Source organism: Hypanus sabinus, chromosome 5 (assembly GCF_030144855.1).
Source record: "Hypanus sabinus isolate sHypSab1 chromosome 5, sHypSab1.hap1, whole genome shotgun sequence".
NCBI lineage: Eukaryota > Metazoa > Chordata > Chondrichthyes > Myliobatiformes > Dasyatidae > Hypanus > Hypanus sabinus.
The window spans coordinates 162,197,037-162,220,977 of record NC_082710.1 but is presented as its reverse complement, the minus strand read 5'-3'; the positions used below and the strand labels follow the sequence as shown (position 1 = coordinate 162,220,977).

General features: G+C 43.4%; 1 protein-coding gene across 2 annotated transcripts in view; it reads right to left on the bottom strand.

Annotated features, from left to right (window-relative positions):
• The window catches only part of LOC132394520 (uncharacterized), a 153,480-nt gene extending 129,539 nt beyond the window's left edge, over positions 1-23,941 (bottom strand). The window contains exon 1 of one of the 2 annotated variants that reach the window (XM_059970788.1): positions 23,593-23,941. In XM_059970788.1, coding sequence (XP_059826771.1) covers positions 23,593-23,743 — 151 coding nt within the window. In that variant the 5' untranslated portion in view covers positions 23,744-23,941. Of the gene's footprint in view, positions 1-7,393; positions 7,456-23,592 lie in introns of those variants that run through there. The other variant, XM_059970789.1, reaches the window with a different exon arrangement.

Below are 23,941 nucleotides of genomic sequence, written 5' to 3'. Positions count from 1 at the left end.
CCTTGCACCTTAAATCCATGCCCTCTGGTATTAGACATTCCTACCCTGGGAAAACTATACTCTCTGTTTACTCTATCTATGCCTCTGATATTCTTATAAACTCTAACAGATTTCCCCTCGGCCTCCATTGCTCCAGAGAAAACAACCCAAGTTTAACCAGCCACTCGTTACAGCAGATGCCCTCTAATCCAGACAGCGTCCCGGTAAACCTCCCCTGTACCGTCTCCAAAGCCTGGACTTCCTTCCTATAGAACTATTTGCAATACTCCAGATGCGGCCTAACGAGAGTTTTATAAAGCTGCAACATAACTTCCTGACCTTTGAACTCAATGCCTCGACTAATAAAGGCAAGCATGCCGAACACCTTCATAACCACCCACCAACCTGTCGAGCCGTTTTCAATGAGCTATGAACCTGGACTCCAAGATCACTCTGCTCATCAACACTGTTAAAGATTTTGCCAGTAACAGTGTAGTGTCTCTTTACATTTGATCTACTAAGGTGCAACTCCTCACATTTGGCCAGATTAAACTCCATGTTATTTCTGTGCCCATATCTGCAACTGATCTATGTCCCATTGTAATTTCTGACAGTCTTCTACGCTACCCACAACATTACTAGTCTTAATCTTACTGTAAACTTACTAACCCACCCATCTACACGTTCATCCCGGTCACTTATCCACTTCACAGATCATCCATCTGCGAAACATTTTAAAAGGGTCTGTTTTCCTGTCTCTGAACATCTCCCGTATAGTTTTGGTACAAATGATACCTTTGAAACATTTGTTACTCATACTATGGCATTTGTGTACTTTTACACTTTGTTTACCAACCAGTACATCCTGTGCCACACTCAGGGGAATTCCCACCTCGCCCCAGATAGGAATGTCTTGGAGAGTGTGCAATCAGACAAGGGGGACGATTCATTCCCTTTCCATTCTGGTGAAAGCAGTAGATCAACAGGTTTTCTTTCCCACAGGTAGGGCTGGTTAGATAAACTCCTGATTCTGTAAACATTTCTTTAGCATGCATCTAGTTTCACAAAGTTTTGGTCGAGTGTACTTTCAGCTGCTGTTTCTCTATCTCTGCCTCCCTTCAGGGTTTTCTGCTTTCTACTGTTCATGCGTATTTCTTCAAAAGCTCAGCTTGTGGGACTGATTATGTTAAATATTTTATTTCTATCGTTCATTTATCATTTTGTTTTTACTCCAACTTTCCATCCTTGTTATCCGTCTTCCCTGACCAAATACAGTAATGAGGATACTTCAGAAGAACGAATTGTGAAGAATATCTTTCCGATATTTCACTGATCACTGAAATCCATCTTGTCTAATACATTCAGTGACCATTTATCAGATAGACCCCGAAACCCGATCGTTCACACAAATATCTGATTAGACAATCATGTGGCAGCGACTCAATGCATAAAAGCATGCAGACATTCAGTCCTTGTTCAAACCTAACACCAGAATGGGGAAGAACTATAATTTAATACAATATAAATATCATTTCAGTGACTTTGACTGCGGAATGGTTGTTGGTGCCAGATGGGATGGTTTGATTATCTCAGAAACTGCTGATCTCCTGCTTTCTCATGCACAACAGTCTCTGGAGTTTACAGAGAATGGTGTGAAAAACAAAAATACCCAGTGAGTGGCATTTCTGTGGGTGAATGAGAGAGGTCAGAGGAGAATGGCCAGACTGGTTCACACTGACGAGAATGCGACAGTAACTCAAATAACCCCTTGTTACATCAGCAGGATGCAGAAGAGCATCTCAGAAAGCACAATACATCAAACCCAGCGGTGGATTGGCGATATCAGCAGCAGAACACAAACACACACTCAATGCCACTTTATGAGGTACCTCCAGAAGTAGCCACTGAGTGTCTGTATCAGTCAAGTTCCCTCACTGGTATGTTCACTCATTTTTAATCACCCAACAACTTTTTATTTCTTTACAAGCCCACCCACGGACACTAGTTGTTGCCCACTCCGCACTGTATCACTGAATAAATAAATCAGCTTGAAAGTTAATATAAACTGAGCAAAATAAAAATGATTTTTGAATTTTATCAGAATATTGACAATTCCATGTTCCCAGTCAGTTTATCTTCACCATGGATGTGCAATCCATCTGCACTGGTGTCTCAGATCAGGAGGGTCTGATGATCAGATTCATCCCAACATTGAACACCTTCTCCTTCAGCTGCATTCTCCATATCAAAGGCCTCATTATGGACACTCACGTGGGCCAAATTCATCGTCCTCCTGTGTAATGTTTGGAACATCAGTATCTCACTCCCACAAAACCTCCGCTGGTACATTGACAAATCTGTTGGTGCTGTTTCCTGCACTTAGTCAATGCAGAAGTTCCACAGTTGCCAATTTCCACCTTCCCTTCATCTTCCCTTGGTGCTTCTCTGTCTCTTCTCTTCCCTTCCTGGATCTCTCCATCATAGTTCAGGTGATACACTGATCACCACTATCCATTACAAGCCAAGATTCTTACACCCATCTTATCTGTACTTCCCTCCCCACTTCTTGCTGTGAGTGACTCCATTCCATTCTCCCAGTTTCTCCAAGTGTTCCGGCACGTCTCCGGCAACAATGAAAATAGAATTGAGACAGGTTTTTTTTTCCACAAACAAGTAACCAATTTATTAAACTCTGCTCAACAAAAATGAAAAGTAAACAACTAACTTAACCGGAAGTTAACTGCTAAACAGCAACTCCAACAGGTCTTACAGCAATAAATGTGAACACAGTTCTTAAAGTGGTAAATGCGAATGTCCAAATGATTTATACGGTCCATTAGGAGAGACTTTCCTGAAGTAACAAATTCCTCGACGACATGATGTTACTGCTGATCCCAGCCGAAATATGCCTTGCCCAAAAGACTCACGGTGAAGGAAATTAAATCAGTTTAAAGTAACTGTCCTTTTCCTTGGCAAATAACACTGCCCTAACCCTTTCTGCTCTTACAAGGCAGGGTTATCGCGGATGCAGGTTACTATCCTTGGACTTCAAATACAACGCAGAGTCTTGCCATTTTCAGAAGTTTTCTGATGACTCTGCCATAGTTGGATGCATCAGCGAGGGAGATGGGGCCGAGTACAGGGCTACAGTGGGAAACTTTGTCACATGGTGCGAGCAGAATCATCTGCAGCTTAATGTGAAAAAGACTAAGGAGCTGGTGGTGGACCTGAGGAGGGCTAAGGCACTGGTGACCCCTGTTTCCATCCAAGGGTTCAGTGTGGAAATGGTGGAGGATTACAACTACTTGGGGATACAAATCGACATTAAACTGGCCTGGTCAAAGAACACTGAGGCTGTCTACAAGAAGGGTCAGAGCCGTCTCTATTTCCTGAGGAGACTAAGGTCCTTTAACATCTGCCGGACGATGCTGAGGATGCTCTATGAGGCTGTGGTGGCCAGTGCTATCATGTTTGCTGTTGTGTGCTGGGGTAGCAGGCTGAGGGTAGCAGACACCAACAGAAACAACAAACTCATTCATAAGGCCAGTGATGTTGTGGGGGTGGAACTGGACTCTCTGACAGTGGTGTCTGAAAAAAGGATGCTGTCCAAGTTGCATGCCATCTTGGACAATGACTCCCATCCACTGCATAATATACTAGTTAGGCACAGGAGTACATTCAGCCAGAGACTCATTCCACCGAGATGTAACACTGAGCGTCATAGGAAGTCATTCCTACCTGTGGCCATCAAACTTTACAACTCCTCCCTTGGAGTGTCAGACACCCTGAGCCAATAGGCTGGTCCTGGACTTGGCGTGATTAACTTATTATTATTTAATTATTTATGGTTTTATATTGCTATATTTCTTCACTATTCTTGGTGCCGCTGCAATGAAACCCCATTTCCCTCAGGATCAATAAAGTATGTCTGTCTGTCTACTTCCTTGAACAAAGATCCAATAAGGTCAATCCTGTATTAAACCATTGACGAGACCAAATTTACTCGATCCTTCAGGTTCCTGTACATCGATAAATTCTTCACTCTCCAACGGAATTGTAAAGGTAGATCAAACCAAAACTGGCAGCATTTGGTGAAACTGCCGGCAATAACCTTTGAGACTTAAGATAGAAAGTAAAACTCCACTTTAAAACAAAACTGTGTCATGAAACCAAATATGCAGCATAACAGGGTAACTGACGACTTAAACGAGGTCTCAACACAAAAACTCCTGTGTCACAGCAGGCTTTCCAGTTTTATACATGTGAGAACATGTCATCACGTGACCTCACACTGGCGGGAAATTACATCACCCCACCATCACAAGACCATTATATCATGCTCACCAAATACTCAATTACATCATGGTCATAAGCCAGTCACAAGATACCCACAGGGGATGCTACACCTCCCTCCAAATAAAATTATTGATTTGTCAAGAGCAAAATTTTAACAATTAGTTAAAAAAAAATACAAATGGATAAAATCTATAACCTACACAATATGCATAGTATTATCATACAGCACCTTACTAATTAATATATAGGAGTATTACAAATGTTGACATACTACTCCATAAAAAAATTACATTGTACATTCAACATCTAGATAAACAGTTAGCAATCACATTATCTTTGCCTTTAGTAAGAGTTATCAAAATATTATACTCCTCTAACAGCAAACCTTTGTTGCTAAATTGGAGTTTGATTTATTTCCTTAACCAAGCCCAGACCTACAACATAACCAAGATAAGTCACAGTGGCATGAGCAAATTCACTATCAGCTAAGTTAATAGTTAAGTTAGCTTTTGAAAGCCTTTCACATAGCTTCTCAACTGCAGTAACATGTGCTTCCCAGGTATCATTTCCTGTAACTAAATCGTCAATATAAGCATCTGTAACTTTTAACCCACGAATCACAGAATTAATCACCTGCTGGAAGTACCTGGGGCATTCTTCATCACAAATGGAAGAACATTATATTCATATAACCCAGATGGGGTTACGAATGCAGAAATCTCTCTACCTCTATCCGTCAATGGAACACACCAATACCCTTTCAACAAATCAATCTTTGTAAGAAACTTTGATTTTCCAACTTTATCCACACAAACATCCACTCTAGAGATTGGACAACCATCTGTTTTCATTACAGAATTCACCATCCTCTAGTCAGTACAAAACCAAATACTACTGTCTGACTTAGGCACCATTAACACAAGGTGAATTCCAATTTGAATTAAAAGGTCTAATAATATTATTTTCTAACATATACTTAATTCCTTTCTCAGCAAGTTCACATTTTTCCATGTTCATCCAATATGGATGTTGCTGTATGGGTCTGGCATCTCCAACATCTACATCATGTGAAGCTACTGTGGTTCTTTTTGGAACGTCTGGAAATAAATCCCTATATTCTTCCTCCGCTGCTTCTGCTCTGACTGTAAATGAGGAATTTCTCATCAATATTTTCCAGAATTGCTGAGTTTGGTAATCTAGCAGAAATAACATTGGGTTTAAAATGAGTTTCAGATGAATCATCCATTAAGTTCCTAGTGAGATCAGACTCATTACTATTGACCACAACAGTCATAGCAGCAGACTGTTTCTCATAATATAGTTTTATCATATTTATCTGACAAATTGTGTTGGCCTTCTTCAATCCGGTGTCTTTATCACATAATCCACATCATTAGCTTTAGACGTAATTTCATAAAGACCATGAAATCTAGCTTATGAAGGATTTGTTTACACTGGGAAAAGAACCAACACCTTATCTCCAGGCTTAAATGACCTCATTCTAGCTTCTTTATAATACAAGGTTTTCATTTTCTCCTGAGCTGATTTTAAATTTTCCCTGGCTAAGCTACAAACTTTATGTAATCTATCCTTAAATTTTAAGACATAATCCAGCAAATCAGTGTGTACCTCTTTATTAATGCATTGTTCTTTTAATAAGGCCAAAGGTCCTCTAACTCTATGCCCAAATACAAGTTCAAATGGACTAAAACCTAATGAATCCTGTACTGACTCCCGTACTGCAAATAGAAGTAAGTGTATACCCTCATCCCAATCATTTTCATTTTCTACACAATACGTCCTAATCATAATCTTGAGGGTAGAATGAAACCTCTCCAAGGCTCCTTGCGATTCTAGACAGTATGCAGATGAGGTAATCTGCTGAGCTCCCAGTTTATAAACTATCTGTTGAAACAATCCAGACATAAAATTACTAGCTTGCTCAGATTGTATTTCCTGAGGCAACCCAAAGTAAGTAAAGAATTTTATAAGAGCGTTTGTTACACTTTTGCCCGTTATGTTCCTCAGTGGTACTGCCTCTGGAAACCTAGATGCAGTGCACATGATGGTCAGCATGTATTGATGGCAAACTTTTGCTTTTGGCAATGGGCCCACACAATCTACAAAAGTTTTGGAAAACAGTTCACCAAATGCGGCAATAGGTTGCAGTAGGGCCACTGAAGTAACTTGATTAGGTTTACCCACAATTTGGCAAGTATGACACGCTTTGCAAAATATCGCCACATCTTTTCTCAAACTAGGCCAGTAAAAATGTTTAAAAACCTTGTTAACAGTTTTCTTCACCCCTTGATGTCCACCCAAGGGCACACTATGTGCTAAAGTTAAAATCTCATATGGATAAACTTTAGGAACAACTACCTGGTGAACAATATTCCATTCATCGCCGGCAGGAATTGTAGGTGATCTCCACTTGCTCATTAATACTCCTTTCTCAAAATAATATCCTCCCAGCACCTTATCAGTTTCACCATCTGGGAGAGCTTGTTCCTTTAATTTGATAATGTCAGGGTCTCTACTCTGCTATCATCTCCTTCCAAGACAGAGACAAATCTTCATGGTCAGACTTAATCCAAGAATCTTGATCAAACAATGAAGGTACGAAAGTTTCTGACACATCCTCAAAATTCGAATCCCAAGTTGAACAGTCACGGGTAACAACCTCATCCTGCTCATCAAGCTTTTTAGCTACAGCTTGAGTTGCAACACAGGAGGAATCTGTGTTAGAATCCATCCGTCGTCCCTCTGACTTTATTGTCACATGTATGTCAGGAAAAACTTGTCCATCTAAGTCATTCCCTAACAATAGAGAAACATCATTCACGGGTAAGCTGGGTTGTAGTCCTATTTTAACAGGTCCTGTAACTAACGCTTTCTTTCTTTTTACAATATTTTTATTTAGAAGAAAAAAAAGACTTACAGAGTGCAACACATAGATACATCTCAACATAACTTGTGTACATTCATATATTGTAATAAAATTGATCAAAATGTTATAGCATAACTCATAAAGGTATACCACTCTGTAATCAAAAATTTAGAGATACGTCATACATCATAAAAGAAATTTTTTAATATATAAAAAAAGTCAACCCCCTACCAATATTGGAGTATTTGGAGTATAAAAGTTGCATTATTTGCTGTGTAACCAAAACTATGTAGTCAGCTTTGAAACTTGCTATTTGCTATGCATGTATCCTAGGAATGTAAAAGACAATGGTGTGTTAATGAGAGGTAGCTAAAGAGATGTAGATTAGAACACGATTAAGTCAGAAGTGTTAAGAATGTAAACTTGCTATTTGCCAGAGAATGAAATCTTAGGAATGTAAAAGACAATGGTGTGTTGGTGAGGGGTGGCTGGAGAGATGTAGACTGGAACATGATTAAGTCAATGGGACGTACCTGAGAAACTGGACCAGGAGATTGATATAAAAAATGCTGTGTCCGGGGATCGGTGGGCAATCAGCGACTAGCTCAATGACTGTCTCAGCTTTGATTTGCAAATTAAAGTTTAACCCTTCTTGAAGAACCTTCTGCATCTCCTGGTCATTTGTGAGGCACGAAAAACCATGACACCAACTACCAAAGAAAAAAGCTGATGGATGACAATGAATAATTAGAAAAAAAACATATTCATTTAAGAAGAGAAGATAAAAATATACATAACAGTCTGTGCACTGTTAAACTTTATAAATTGGAAAAGTAATTTAGGAAAGGTCCCCAAATATCATAAAAAGATTGTTTCGAATTTAAGACTGAGCAGCGGATCTTTTCTAAATTTAAATACGACATAATATCATGTAGCCATTGAAGATGTGTAGGAGGGGTAGACTCCTTCCATTTAAGCAAGATTGCTCTTCTTGCTAAAAGAGAGGTAAAAACTAAAACCTGTAGGTTAGGAGTATTTAAAGTTATATCTCCATTTGCAATAATACTGAACAAGGCAGTAAGGGGATTTGGGAAAAATTGGACCCTAAAATGTTGTGAGAAGGTATGAAATACTTCCCGCCAAAACATATGAATTAAAGAGGCATCAACCATATAACCATATAACAATCACAGCACGGAAACAGGCCATCTTGGCCCTCCTAGTCCGTGTCGAACCCTTAATCTCACCTAGTCCCACCTACCCGCACTCAGCCCATAACCCTCCACTCCTTTCCTGTCCATATACCTATCCAATTTTACCTTAAATGACACAACTGAACTGGCCTCTACTACTTCTACAGTAAGCTCATTCCACACAGCTATCACTCTTTGAGTAAAGAAATACCCCCTCGTGTTTCCCTTAAACTTCTGCCCCCTAACTCTCAAATCATGTCCTCTAGTTTGAATCTCCCCTACTCTCAATGGAAACAGCCTGTTCACGTCAACTCTATCTATCCCTCTCAAAATTTTAAATACCTCGATCAAATCCCCCCTCAACCTTCTACGCTCCAATGAATAGAGACCTAACTTGTTCAACCTTTCTCTGTAACTTAATTGCGGAAACCCAGGTAACATCCTAGTAAATCGTCTCTGCACTCTCTCTAATTTATTGATATCTTTCCTATAATTCGGTGACCAGAACTGCACACAATATTCCAAATTTGGCCTTACCAATGCCTTGTACAACTTTAGCATTACATCCCAACTTCTGTACTCAATGCTTTGATTTATAAAGACCAGCGTTCCAAAAGCCCTCTTCACCACCCTATCTACATGAGACTCCACCTTCAGGGAACTATGCACAGTTATTCCTAGATCTCTCTGTTCCTCTGCATTCCTCAATGCCCTACCATTTACTCTGTATGTTCTATTTGGATTATTCCTGCCAAAATGTAGAACCTCACACTTCTCAGCATTAAACTCAATCTGCCAACGTTCAGCCCATTCTTCTAACCGGCATAAATCTCCCTGCAAGCTTTGAAAATCCACCTCATTATCCACAACCCCTCCTACCTTAGTATCATCGGCACACTTACTAATCCAATTTACCACCCCATCATCCAGATCATTTATGTATATTACAAACAACATTGGGCCCAAAACAGATCCCTGAGGCACCCCGCTAGTCACCGGCCTCCATCCCGATAAACAATTATCCACCACTACTCTCTGGCATCTCCCATCTCCCATCAACAGAGTTGCATTTATTACAAAGTGGAGAAACATTTGGGTAAAAACTGGAGAGCTTCTGTTTAGAAATGTAAGCTCTATGAACCACTTTAAATTGTAGAAGAGAATGACGAGAACAGAAAGATGATTTATTAACCCATTTAAGAATTTTATTCCATCTATCATCAGAAATCTGACAATTTAGGTCATCCTCCCAAGCTTTTTTTATTTTATCTAAAAAGTCTTGTCTAGAATCAATCAACAAGTTATAGATACCGGTAATAGAACCATTAACAAAAGGTTTTAAATTTAAAAGATTGTCCAGTAAATTTTTTATCAGGACCTATAGGAAAAGTAGCTAACTGGAAATGTAGAAAATCTCTAATTTGAAAGTATCTGTAAAAATGTGATTTTGGGAGTGCAAATTTATTTGACAATTGGTCAAATGAAGCAAGAGATCCTGAGATAAACAGGTCCCAAAAACACTTAATACCTAATTCATCGCAATCCTTAAAGACTTTGTCAGTCATGGAAGGAATAAAAAAAAATTAAGGAGAATGGGAGATGATAATGAAAAATTCGCTAAGCCAAAAAATGTCCTAAATTGAGACCAGATCCTTAAAGTTTGCTTAACAATTATGTTATCTGTTGTTTTATTTGCTGAAAAAGAAGAGTATAATCCAAGAAGAGAGACAATAGAGGAATTTTTTACAGTATTAACTTCTAAGGAGACCCATGAAGGGCAATCTTTACGATAAATATAATAGGACCAGAAAGTAATATTCCTTATATTGGCAGCCCAATAGTAAAACCTAAAATTGGGTAGGGCTAATCCACCCATCTCTTTATTTCTTTGTAAGCAAACTTTACTTAAACGAGCTTGTTTATTATTCCAAATATAAGAAGTTAAAATTGAATCTAAAGAATCAAAGTATGTCTTAGGAATAGAAATAGGTAAGGCTTGAAAAAGATATAAAAATTAAGGAAGAATCTTCATTTTAATCGAATTAATTCGGCCAATTAGGGATAAAGAAACAGACAAAGCGTCTTTTTCACATAATTCAATAAGGGGTTTAAGTTTTCTTTGAATACATTCTTGAAGTTTTTAGTAATCGTTATACCTAAATATGTAAATTGACTTGTCACAACTTTGAATGGAAATTTGGCATTTGATGACATTAGGTCATTTAAAGGAAATAGCTCACTTTTATGTAGGTTCAGCTTATATCCTGAAAAAGAACTAAACTGGGAGATTAAAGAAAGAACCAAAGGTAAAGAAGTTTCAGTGCTAGAGATAAAAAGTAAAATATCATCAGCGTATAATGAAATTTTATTAGACATACCTTCCCTTAGTATACCAGAAATGTCCTTAGCTTCTCGAAGTGCTATTGCTAAGGGTTCTATAGCTAAAGCAAAAAGAAAAGGATTAAGAAGACATCCTTGTCTAGTTCCCCGCTGTAATTTAAAGGGCTTAGAAATTTGGGAGTTAGTAATAACCCGAGCGGTAGGAGACGATTAATTTAACCCAACGAATAAAATTAGGCCCAAAGTTAAACTTTTCAGGTCTTAAAAAGATAATTCCACTCAATCCTATCAAAGGCTTTTTCTGCATCTAAGGATAACATACTCTCTGATATTTTTTTGGATGGTGAATATATCACATTCAATAACTGACATATATTAAAATGTGAGTAATGATTTTTAATAAATCCTGTCTGGTCATGCGATATTTTAGATGGTAGAATATTTTCAAGTCTTCCGAGTTAAGATTTTGGCTAAAATTTTTGCATCAACATTTAATAAAGAAATGTAAGAAGAACATTCAGCTGGATTTTTATTTTTTTTAAGAATAAGAGAAATAAAAGCTTTGTGGCGGCTCATTTCCTAGCGTATGCGAACCGACTCACAATTAGATAGCCTACGGGGGTTTGCGAGCACAGAGCTTTGGAGCCTCTTCGCCATGGGGGGCCGGTTGACAGAGGCTTAAAAGTGAGGCTGAAGTTTTCGAATAAAGTTTTTCCTTCGACTGCAGTTACCGACTCCGTGTCGTAATTTTAGCGCTGTTTGTAGCACACCGCTACAATTGGTGACCCCGACGGTCCAAACGATTTTTGGACCAGAAATGACCGACGCCGCCTCTGTTCATGCGGTTTCGTTGAAACTGCCGGGTTTCTGGACACAGCGCCCGGACCTATGGTTCCAGCAAGCCGAAGCCCAATTCCACGTTCGCCGGATCACCTCAGAAGACACCCGCTACTACTACGTGGTGGGCTCCCTCGACCAGGACACAGCTGCCCAGGTCGCGGAGTTCGTACAGTCGCCCCCGGCAGACGGCAAGTACACGGAATTCAAAGCCCTGCTCCTCAGGATTTTCGGACTCTCACGGCGCGAGCGGGCTGCCCGTTTACTGCACCTGGATGGCTTGGGCGACAGACCTCCATCGGCTTTAATGAACGAGATGTTGTCTCTGGCCGAGGGACACACAGGCCTCATGTTTGAGCAGGCATTCCTGGAGCAGCTGCCCGAGGACATACGCCTGCTGCTGTCCGACGCGGATTTCAGTGACCCCCGGAAGGTGGCAGCCCGGGCGGACTTGCTGTGGAACGCCAAAAAGGTGAGCGGGGCGTCCATCGCACAGATCACCCAGCCACGCTCCCGGCAGCAAACCAGTCCAGGCCCGGCCGCAGAGCCCACTAACCCCCGGCCCAATGACCACTGGTGCTTCTACCACCAGCGGTGGGGCGCAGAAGCCCGCCGTTGCCGCCCGCCCTGCAAGTTCCCGGGAAACGCCAGGGCCAGCCGCCGCTGATGGCTACGGCGGCTGGCCATCGGGATAGCCTCCTGTATGTGTGGGATAGCAGGTCGGGACGCCGCTTTTTGGTCGATACTGGGGCTGAGGTCAGCGTTTTACCTCCGACAAGTTACGACACTCGCAGCAGGGCACCGGGTCCCCCCCTGAGGGCCGTGAATGGCAGCACAGTAAGGACCTATGGCACCCGTCAGGTGCAGCTACAGTTCGGCCCCAGCCAGTTCACGTGGGACTTCACACTGGCCGCCGTAGCCCAACCGCTTCTGGGTGCGGATTTTTTGCGAGCTCACAGCCTGCTGGTTGACCTGCCCAGGAAGAGACTGGTACACGCCGAGACCTTTCAGACGTTCTCCCTGGGCGCGGCCCAGTTGCCAGCCCCTCACCTCGGCTCCATCACGCTGTCCGACAACGACTTCACCAGGGTCCTGGCGGAGTTCCCATCGGTTCTGGCACCGCAGTTCACAGCAGCCATGCCCAGGCACGGCGTACAGCACCACATCCCGACACAGGGACCACCCCTCCATGCCCGTGCTCGGCGGCTTCCCCCGGACAAGCTCCGACTGGCGAAGGAGGAGTTCCAGAGAATGGAGGAATTGGGGATCATCCGGCGGTCCGACAGCCCCTGGGCTTCCCCCCTGCACATGGTGCCCAAAGCGACGGGGGGCTGGAGACCGTGCGGCGACTACCGCAGGCTGAACGAGGCTACCACACCGGACCGCTACCCTGTGCCGCACATTCAGGACTTTGCGGCAAACCTGCACGGCGCCCGGATCTTCTCCAAGGTCGACCTTGTCCGAGGGTACCATCAAATCCCGATGCATCCTGACGACGTCCCCAAGACGGCTCTCATCACCCCGTTTGGCCTCTTCGAGTTCCTCCGCATGCCGTTCGGCCTGAAGAATGCCACACAGACGTTCCAGCGGTTAATGGACGCGGTGGGACGGGACCTGGACTTCGCGTTCATCTATTTGGATGACATCCTCATAGCCAGCGGCAGTCGTCAGGAGCATCTGTCCCACCTCCGTCAACTCTGCGCCCGACTGAGTGAGTACGGTCTTACAATCAACCCTGCCAAATGCCAGTTCGGACTTGATACCATTGACTTCCTGGGCCACAGGATTACTAAAGACGGGGCAACCCCTCTGCCCGCTAAGGTAGATGCGGTCCGCCACTTCCCCCGACCCACCACGGTCAAAGGCCTTCAGGAATTCGTAGGTATGGTCAATTTCTACCGCCGCTTCCTCCCTTCAGCTGCCCGGATCATGCGCCCCCTGTTCGCCCTGATGTCGGGTCCGAGCAAGGACATTACCTGGGACGAGGAGTCCGCCGCCGCTTTCGTTCAAACGAAGGAAGCTTTGGCTGACGCCGCAATGCTAGTACATCCCAGAATGGACACCCCTACCGCCCTCACAGTGGACGCATCAAACACGGCAGTCGGTGGGGTGCTGGAGCAGCTCATCGCAGGTCGCTGGCAACCCCTGGCGTTTTTCAGCAAACACCTGCGGCCACCCGAGCTCAAGTACAGTGCTTTTGACCGGGAACTGTTGGCGCTCTACCTGGCAATCCGGCATTTCAGGTACTTCCTAGAAGGTCGGCCCTTCACCGTGTTCACGGACCACAAACCGCTTACCTTTGCGTTTACGAAAGCATCCGACCCCTGGTCATCCCGCCAGCAACGCCACCTGTCCTACATCTCTGAATACACAACGGATGTCCGGCACGTCTCGGGTAAGGACAATGTCGTGGCGGATGCGCTCTCTCGCCCTACCGTTCATGCCCTTTCCCAAGGGGTAGACTTTGAGGCACTGGCAGAGGCACAGCAGGTAGATGAGGAGATTCCGAGTTACAGGACTGCAGTCTCTGGTTTGCAGCTCCAGGACTTCCCCGTGGGCCCAGGTGAGAGGACCCTACTCTGTGACGTCGCCACCAACCAGCCCCGTCCGGTCGTCCCCGCAGCCTGGCGGCGACGTGTTTTCGACTCCATTCATAACTTGGCGCATCCCTCCATCCGGACAACTGTCCGGATGGTTTCCAGCAGGTTCGTTTGGCACGGACTCCGCAAACAGGTCAGTGAATGGGCCAGGACGTGCATGCACTGCCAGACGGCCAAGGTTCAGCGGCACACCAAAGCCCCACCGCAGCAGTTCCATCCCGCCCACCGGCGTTTCGACCACATTCATGTGGATATCGTGGGCCCCCTGCCAGTGTCGCGCGGAGCGCGTTACCTCCTGACTATCGTGGACCGGTTCACAAGATGGCCAGAGGCGGTCCCGCTCACCGACACCACCTCCGAATCTTGCGCCCGAGCCCTGATCGCCACCTGGATATCCCGCTTTGGTGTACCAGCCCACATTACCTCCGACAGAGGCGCCCAGTTCACCTCCAGCCTGTGGTCAGCTATGGCCAGCCTTTTGGGGACTCAGCTGCACCACACCACTGCCTACCACCCACAGTCGAACGGGCTAGTGGAGCGTTTCCACCGTCACCTGAAGTCGGCCCTCATGGCCCGCCTGCGAGGAGCCAACTGGGCGGACGAGCTTCCCTGGGTCCTTCTCGGCATCCGCACAGCGCCCAAGGACGACCTGCACGCCTCGTCGGCCGAGTTGGTATACGGCGCGCCCCTGGCCGTCCCCGGGGAGTTCCTACCAGCCCCGAGGGGGCAAGAGGAAGAACCCGCTGCAGTCCTGGGCAGACTTCGCGAGAAGCTCAGTAACCTGGCCCCCATACCCACTTCACAGCATGGGCGGCACCCGACCTGCGTACCCAAAGACCTACGGAACTGTAAGTTTGTGTTTGTACGAAGGGGCGGGCATCGGCCACCGCTGCAGCGGCCATACGAGGGGCCGTTTACGGTGCTCCGGAACAACGGGTCCACGTTCGTGCTGGACGTTGGGGGGAAGGAGGAGGTTTTCACGGTGGACCGCCTCAAGCCGGCCCATGTGGACCTGGCGCAACCGGCCGAGTTTCCGGCGCCTCGGCGCAGAGGCCGACCTCCCAAGCAGGTTCTGGCCCAGGCTGTGGACATTGGGGGGTGTATCGCCGGTTCTGGGGGGGGGGTTATGTGGCGGCTCATTTCCTAGCGTATGCGAACCGACTCACAATTAGATAGCCTACGGGGGTTTGCGAGCACAGAGCTTTGGAGCCTCTTCGCCATGGGGGGCCGGTTGACAGAGGCTTAAAAGTGAGGCTGAAGTTTTCGAATAAAGTTTTTCCTTCGACTGCAGTTACCGACTCCGTGTCGTAATTTTAGCGCTGTTTGTAGCACACCGCTACAGCTTCATAAAAAGATTGAAGGAGTTCACTTGATTTAAAGGACTCTGATAAAACAGAGGATAAATAAGGTGTAAGTAACGTAGTGGAAGTTTTATAAAACTCCCCAGGAAAGCCATCAGGTCCTGGGGTCTTACCAGAATGTAAAGCACGTATAGCCTCAGCCGCTTCTTCATTGGAAATAGGCTGATCTAACTGTGTTAGACTATCAGCAGACAATGTAGGAATGTTGATATTACTGAAAAAAGCATTCATATAGATATCATCTGAAGAAGAGTCAGACTGATACAACTTAAGGTAAAAGTCTTTAAATACGTTGTTAATTTCAGAATGGTCGGATATCTTAGTTCCATTATCTTTAAAAATTTCTGTGATTTGACGATCAACTGTAAAAGATTTTAAGCGATTGGCTAATAAACTACCAGTTCTATCCCCGTGAATGTAAAATTGAGTTTTATCTCTCAACAGCTGTCGTTCAATTGGGTAAGTCAGCAGAAGATAATACTTGGATTGGATTTCAATACCCTTATTATATATACTTGGATCTAGAGATAGGGCATACTTTCGATCAAGATCTTTTAATATCGCTGCTAGGTCAGCTTTCTTTGTCAGCTTTTTTCTTTATATAGGTAGAGTAAGAGATAATTTCTCCATGAATATATGCTTTAAAAGTATCCCAGACTATATTACCAGCAGTATCTCCTTTAAAATTTTCTTTAAAGAAAAAAGTAATATGGTTTTCCAAAAACTTTAGAAAATTTTTATCAGATAACAATGATAAGTTAAAATGCCAACTTCTATTTGGTACAGAGTAAACAGGTAATCTTAAAGCCAGAAGCACAGGTGCATGATCAGACAAAGCTATCTCCTTATAATCACAGGATCGTACCAGTGGAAGTTTCTATCTATAAAAAAATAATCAATTCAAAAGTACATATGATGAACCTGAGAGAAATATGAATATTCCTTTTCTTGAGGGTGTAAAAAATGCCACACTTCAAGAATACCACATTGAGATAAAAAAGATTTAAAAAGTAAGACTGATTTATTAGTGACAGGGGTTTTACTTGAAGAGCGGTCTAATATAGGGCCAACCCAAAAGTTAAAATCTCCACCCATCACTAAGGAATACCAATTCAAGTCAGGCAGAAAAGAGAAAAGACGTTCAAAGAACAAGTAGTCATCCGTATTTGGAGTGTACACAGTCGCATATACGATTAGTTTATTCCCAAGACTACCCAAGAAACCTTGTTATCAACAAAATGTCAATAACTTGATTGAACACCTGAAATTAAAACATTTAACATAAAACAATTCAAAGTTGAATTTAAGGATGGAGACTTTGTAAAAGTTTCTTTGCTTCTTCAGGCTTCGTAAACCACGAAACCTTATTATCAGAAGTAGTAACCTTGAGTTTACACGGATCTCTGAGAGAAAGGCGACAGCCAAGCTTAAAAAGGTCAGACATGAACTCTTTAAAAGCCTGTCTAGCTCTTAGAACTTCCGGTGGATAATCTTGAACGATCCAAAACTGTTGATCTCGAAATTGTAATATACATTTCTTCCTTGATTCACAAAGGATCTGTTCTTTAATCTGATAGTCATAAAAGTGAATGATAATAGAGCGAGGTTTGGCAGTGTCTCAATTAGGCGGGGTAACTCGGTGAACGCGCTCAAATTTTGGTAGTTCCAATAATATATCAGGGAATAAATCTTTCAGCATTTGAGCACAAAAATCGATAGATTGATTACCCTCCAGTTTTTCAGGAAGCCCAAGGATTCTTATATTGGACCTTTGGTTCCTGGTCTCCAGATCTGTAAGTTTTTTCAGTAACGCGTCACATTTTTTAAGTTGTTCCTTAGAAATTCTCTTGAAACCTTCGATATCCTTCTGCAATACCGGCAGATATTCTTCGTGTAGGTTAATACGAATTTCATGGTCATTCACAATCTGCTGTATACTTCCAAGTTTCCGATTAAGCATTTTCAGTTCAGATTTAACCAGGTTGAAGGAATTCTGTAACAAGTCAAACTTGGATTCCAAGTCATCCAGTTTATCCAATTTTTCTAGTCTCTCTGACATTTGTTGAGACATTTCAGCCAAAGTCTCTAAAGTAACCTCTTTTTTTGACTGCTTTCTACTCATGGTGCTCTCACTGAGATAGGTTTAAACAGCAAAGTAAGCAAATAATTTCGGAGCACGTAGCTACTGCAACCTACTCCATTACAGCCACCGGAAGTCTCCCTGTAACTAACCCTGACCTTAAATTTACTCTATAAAAATGTACAGGCGTAAGGGCACTCCCAACACCTCGTATATAATTTACCTCACCAGTGTCAGACTCATCACTAAACTTTAACACACTGTAATGTCAGTGATTGAGAAGCTCCAGTATTTCTATTGGCACCGGAGAGGATCCCTCTTTCAAGGATACAAATCCTTCAGTTATAAAATGATCATATCTCTCCTTAAATGGTCAGACTCTGACAAAGCTTCATTTGTATTTATTGAACCCTGTGGATTCACAGCTGTTTCAGTGTGTTGCACACAAGCATCTGGGACTGCTTCCTTCTCCTTCAATCGGAAACAGTTAGCTATTACGTGACCAAGTTTCTCGCAATAATTACAAATGGGACCAAACTATCTTTCCTTCACGTTTTCCTTCCTCCTTAACTTTCTCACTAACTTCCGCTTTAATATCTAGTTTACCTTAACTCTGTGCTACTTTTCCTTTTACAAGTTCTACCCTGAGGAAATTTACTGTTATGGATTATGGCATACTCATCAGCTAATTTAGCAGACTCCTGCAATGTAGCAGTGTCCCTCTCATTTAAGTATGTCCTTAATCCAAATCAGATCGATAATTAAACAAGCACTGAAACTCAAAAACGGAACATATCCCGGATGAGCGCCCAATTATTACGGTACGTCTCCAGCAACAATGAATTTAGAATTGAGACAGGTTTTTTTTTACAAACAAGTAAACAATTTATTAAACTCTGCTCAACAAAAAAGTAAACAAGCGACTAACTTAACTGGAAGTTCACTGCTATACGGCAACTCCAACAGTTCTTAAAGCAATAAATGCGAACACAGTTCTTAGAGCGGTAAATTTGAAAGTCCAAATGACTTATACAGTCAATTAGGAGAGTCTTCCCTGAAGTAACTAATTCCTCGACAACATGACGTTACTGCTGATCCCAGCTGAAATATGCCTTGCCCAAAAGACTCACGATGAAGGAAATTAAATCAGTTTAAAGTAACTGACCTTTTCCTTGGCAAATAACACTGCCCCAACCCTTTCTGCTCTTACAAGGCAGGGGTTATCTGGGATGCAGGTTACTACTTCCTTGAACAAAGATCCAATAAGGTTGATCCTGTATTAAACCACCGACAACACCAATTTTACTCAATCCTTCAGGTTCCCGTACTTCGATAAATTCTTCACTCTCCAACTAAATTGCAAAGGTAGATCAAACCAAAACCGGCAGCGTTTGGTGAAACTGCCGGCAATAACCTTTGAGACTTAAGAGAGAAGGTAAAACTCCACTTTAAAATGAAACTGCGTCATGAAACCAAATGCGCAGCATAACGGAGTAACTGATGACTTAAACAAGGTCTCAATACAAAAACTCCTGTGTTACAGCAGGCTTTCCAGTTTTATACCTGTTGATAACTTGTCATCATGTGACCTCACACTGGCAGGAAATTACATTGTGTGACCTCACGCTGGCGGGAAAATTACATCACCCCACCATCACAAGACCAATACATCATGCTCACCAGATACTCAATTACATCATGGTCATAAGTCAGTCACAAGATACCCACGAGGGATGTAACACAAGTCACTGCATTTGCTGTAGTGATGATCATTCTGCAGATGCCTCAGAAAGGTCTTCCTTCTTCCCAATCAGTGGCTTCCCCTCACAGGTAAGGCCCTTGACTGAATCACACACATCTGTTTTCACCCTGTTCTCCTCTTGGACAGAGCATTAGCAAAGGTCCCCTGGTCCTCACCTTCTCCTCCATTAGCCTTTACGAGTTTATCCTTCACAATTGATGCCAGGATTTCAGCAGAACCATACTCCCATCCAATCTCCTTTCAGCTTTTCAAAGGGATCACTCCCTTTGTGTTTCCCTAGTCCACTCTTCCACCCCAATCAACACTTCCATATCCTGGGGTGCTTCCCCATACAACCACAGGAGATGCAATGCCCAAAATGGAACACAGAAAATGCTGGAAACACTGAACAGTTACTGATGATGGTTTACAGACAGAAAACAATGACTGTTTCTCTTTCCTCAGATATTGCCTGAACTGTTGGAGCTTTTCTGGAATTTCCTGTTTATCTTTCAGATTTTCAGCATCTGCAGTTTTCAAATGTAACACCTGTCCTTTAACCTCTCGCCTTCCCACCACCCACGTAACCAAACTGTCTTTCCAGGTGAAGCAGTGACTAACTTGCACTTCCTGCAAATTCATGTCCTGCATTCGGAGTCCACAATGTGATCACAGTTAGTCATTGTCAGAGAGAGACACAGCATCGACCTTCAGACACCAAGTCTCCACCAACAACCCACCACCCATTTACACCAATTCCACAGACCCATATCGGAATCAGGTTTAACATCACTCACAAATGCCACAAAATTAGTTTTTGTTTTTGTCAGTAGTACAATGCAATACATATTACTCCAGGACTGTCCAAAAGTCAAAGGCATTCTAGTGATATAAATATGCCTGAGGCTTCTGCACGGTACTGTACATAAAAATCAAAAGCTTCTGGGAATTCCATCATCAAGGACAATTCGCCTACCGACACAACCGATCGACAGACAACGCAATAGCCACAGCTCTACACACCATCCTTACACATCTGGAGAAAAGGGATGCTTACGTGTGTAGGGTTCTTACTTTATTAACTGTATGTTAACTGCTAACTGCATATATAAAATGGCTTCTCTGTAGAGTTACAATGAAATGGCTTCTTTGTGGGTAACTGATGAGGTAATGCTCTGTTCAGTTGGAATGTTTGGGTTATAATTATTGATAATGGAGCAACTAACCAATGGTAGTAATGTTGTTCTATCTGTACGTGTGGGAACCTGGAGTGAGTGCGGGGATTTTCCAGAGGAGAACCGAAGAGGAAGGACGTGCCAGACACACTCTGGTCGACCACTGAGGCTGGTCCCAGGCGGCGGGTCGAGGAGGTCGGAGAAGATCGAATAGTGGACCGAAGACTTCGATAATTGAGCTCCAATGGCTGTGCACGAATTGATTGAACTCTGATAAGTTTTGGCGCCTTTTCTTTTCTTTTTATATTGTATCGTTATTAATTACCTAGTTCTAGTAAGATTTATTAAGTGTACTCTGTAAACATACATGGTGTGCGGTCTGATATTGTGAGTGTGAGTTTGTATCAGTGTGTATTTCACAGCATCCACACAAACCGGGGAGCTGGTTTGGCGGGTGGACGGATTTTCCCCGAGACATACACAAGCGATAGCCCGGGCGTTACACGTGAGAACACTGTTCCTGAACTACAGTTCAGCATTCAACACCATAATTCCTTCCGGGCTCAACAGGAAGCTCAGAGACCTCGGCCTTCACCCTGCCCCGTGTAGCTGAATCCTGGACTTCCTGTCGGATCGCCAGCAGGTGGTAAGAGTGGGCTCTCTCACCTCTGCCCCCTGACCCTCAACATAGCAGCCCTCAGGGCTGTGTACTAATCCCCCTCCTTTACTCTCTGAGTACCCATGACTGTGTCACCACCCACAGCTCCAATCTGCTAATTAAATTTGCTGACAATACCACACTGATTGGCCTAATGTTGAATAATAATGAGGCAGCCTACAGAGAAAAAAAATCACTGACACTGTGGTGTCAAGAAAACAACCTCTCCCTCCATGTCACAAAAACAAAGGAGCTGGTTGTGGATCACAGTAGGAATGGAGACAGGCTAACCCATATTGACATCAATGGATCTGGGATTGAGAGGGTGAACAGCTTTAAGTTTCTTGCATCCACCGAGGATCTCATGCGGTCTATGCATACAGGCTGTGTGGTTTTAAAAAAAAGCACAACAGTGCCTCTTTCACCTCAGATGCTTGAGGAAGTTTGGTATGGGTCCCACAAGTACTAAAAAATTTCTATAGGGGTACGATTGAGAGCATCCTGACTGGCTGCATCACTGCCTGGTTTGGGAACTGTACTTCCCTCAATCGCAGGACTCTGCAGAGAGTGGTGTGGACAGCCCAGGGCATTTGTAGATGTGAACTTCCCAGTATTCAGGACACTTACAGTGAAAGGTGCGTAAAAAGGGCCCAAGGGATCATTGGAGACTTGAATCACCCCAAACACAAACTGTTCCAGCTGCTACCATCCAGGAAAAGGCACCGCAGCATTAAAGCCAGGAACAACAGGCTCCGGGACAGCTTCTTCCTCTGGGATATCAATTTGATTAATTCATGCTGATACAGTTGTATTTCTATGTTATACTGACTGTCCTGTTGTACGTGCTGTTTATTATAAATTACTATAAATTGGACACTTGGAGGTGCAACGTAAAGATTTTTACTCCTCGTATATGAAGGATGTAAGTAATAAAGTCAATTCAATTTACCCACTGGTTTGAGATGATTGAAACAAAAACTTCACACCATTCTAAAAGCTTCTTCCCCCGGTAGTTAATCTGATTAATCATTTGAGTTAGCTGCACCTCCATCTACTACCTCAATACTGCACTGTAAGTACTTTGAACTATGTTTTTGAATGCTGTTTACAATATAGACAACAGACAACAGGTGCAGGAGTAGGCCATTTGGCCCTTTGAGCCAGCACCGCCATTCAATGTGATCATGGCTGATCATCCACAATTAGTACCCCATTCCTGCCTTCTCCCCATATCCCTTGACTCCACTATCTTTAAGAGCTCTATGCAACTCTTTCTTGAAAACATCCAGGGAATTGGCCTCCACTGCCTTCTGAGGCAGAGCATTCCACATATCCACAACTCTCTGGGTGAAAAAGTTTTTCCTGAACTCCATTCTAAATGGCCTACCCCTTATTCTTAAACTGTGGCCTCTGGTTCTGGACTCCCCCAACATCGGGAACATGTTTCCTACCTCTAGCATGTCCAATCCCTTAATAATCTTGTATGTTTCAATCAGATCCCCTCTCATCCTTCTAAATTCCAGTGTATATTACATTGTGAATAGATGCTGGTATTTGCGCATTTATACACATTTCCTTCCATATTCATACCTTAACTTCTAATTTTATATAATTATATATAATATTTTATATCATTTTATATAGTTATTAAATATTTAATTGCATATCACGCCAGCAGACCAACAGCAAATTCCTAGCAACACACACAAAACACTGTAGGAACGCAGCAAGTCAGGCAGTCTCTGTGGAAATGAATAAACGGTCAACGTTTCGGGCCGACACTCTTCATTAGGACGCGTTTGTGTTTACAGCAAATTCCCAACACGTGTCAATATTTATGGCGATTAGATTTCCTTCGAGATCCTGGAATAGTTCCCTAGTGATAACATGGGGACTTGACCTGACAATTGACCTCATCATGCCCTTTCACCTCACAGTCTGCTTGCACTGAGCTTTCTGGGGAACTAACACTTCATACCTCATTCCGTTGTTGTACATATTCCTTTGTACCACCTCAATGTACTGATGTCGCGGGAGTTCTGTATGACATGTAAAAGGAAAGTTTTACATGTCCCTCCAATTTACCATTACAGTCAGGGTCTGGAATTGAACTGAAAACCCCGAACACTACCTCCTTCTCTCTCTCAGCTGGCACCGGTGTGTTGTGTTTATTTGTTCCTGTAAGTTGTGTCTAATTCCAGTCACGTGAACAAATGATCTTTGTCATGTTTGTAATGTACTGTGCTGTTCAAAAAGCGAATGGCCGTGTCATTTATTTATACTCTGTATACTTATGCCTCGGACAACAGACTTCAGCTTGCAGAGCTGCAGTTCCCCGAAAGAAAAAGCTTGTTCAGTCAGCAATCTGTTGTGGTGACACCACAGTCTCCGAGCGCGGAATGGAGACTGTGGCTCTCGGATTCACACCTGAAGTCATTCCCTTACCTTCGGCACCGACCACACCAAGCTGGAGCAGAAGCGAGAAAAGGCGAACGAGTGAAAATATCCGGAGGCTGAGAAGCGACATAAACTTCTCAACCCGGGGTTGACGATTCTTGGGCCCGACACTCATCCGATCCACGTCTCTTCCCGACATATCGGTGCCGGACCTGCTCCGGGATACTGACCCCGAGGAGGGTCCGCACAACGGTCACGGAGCTCACCAGCGGGAAGTGGAGTGAACTCAGAACAATTAGTAAAAAATAAAGTTGAACACGACAACTGTTAAACTTTCCGTTAATTAACTGAACTGTCCGTTAAGTTCCTGCTTCGCTCGTTTCACTTTCAATTTCCT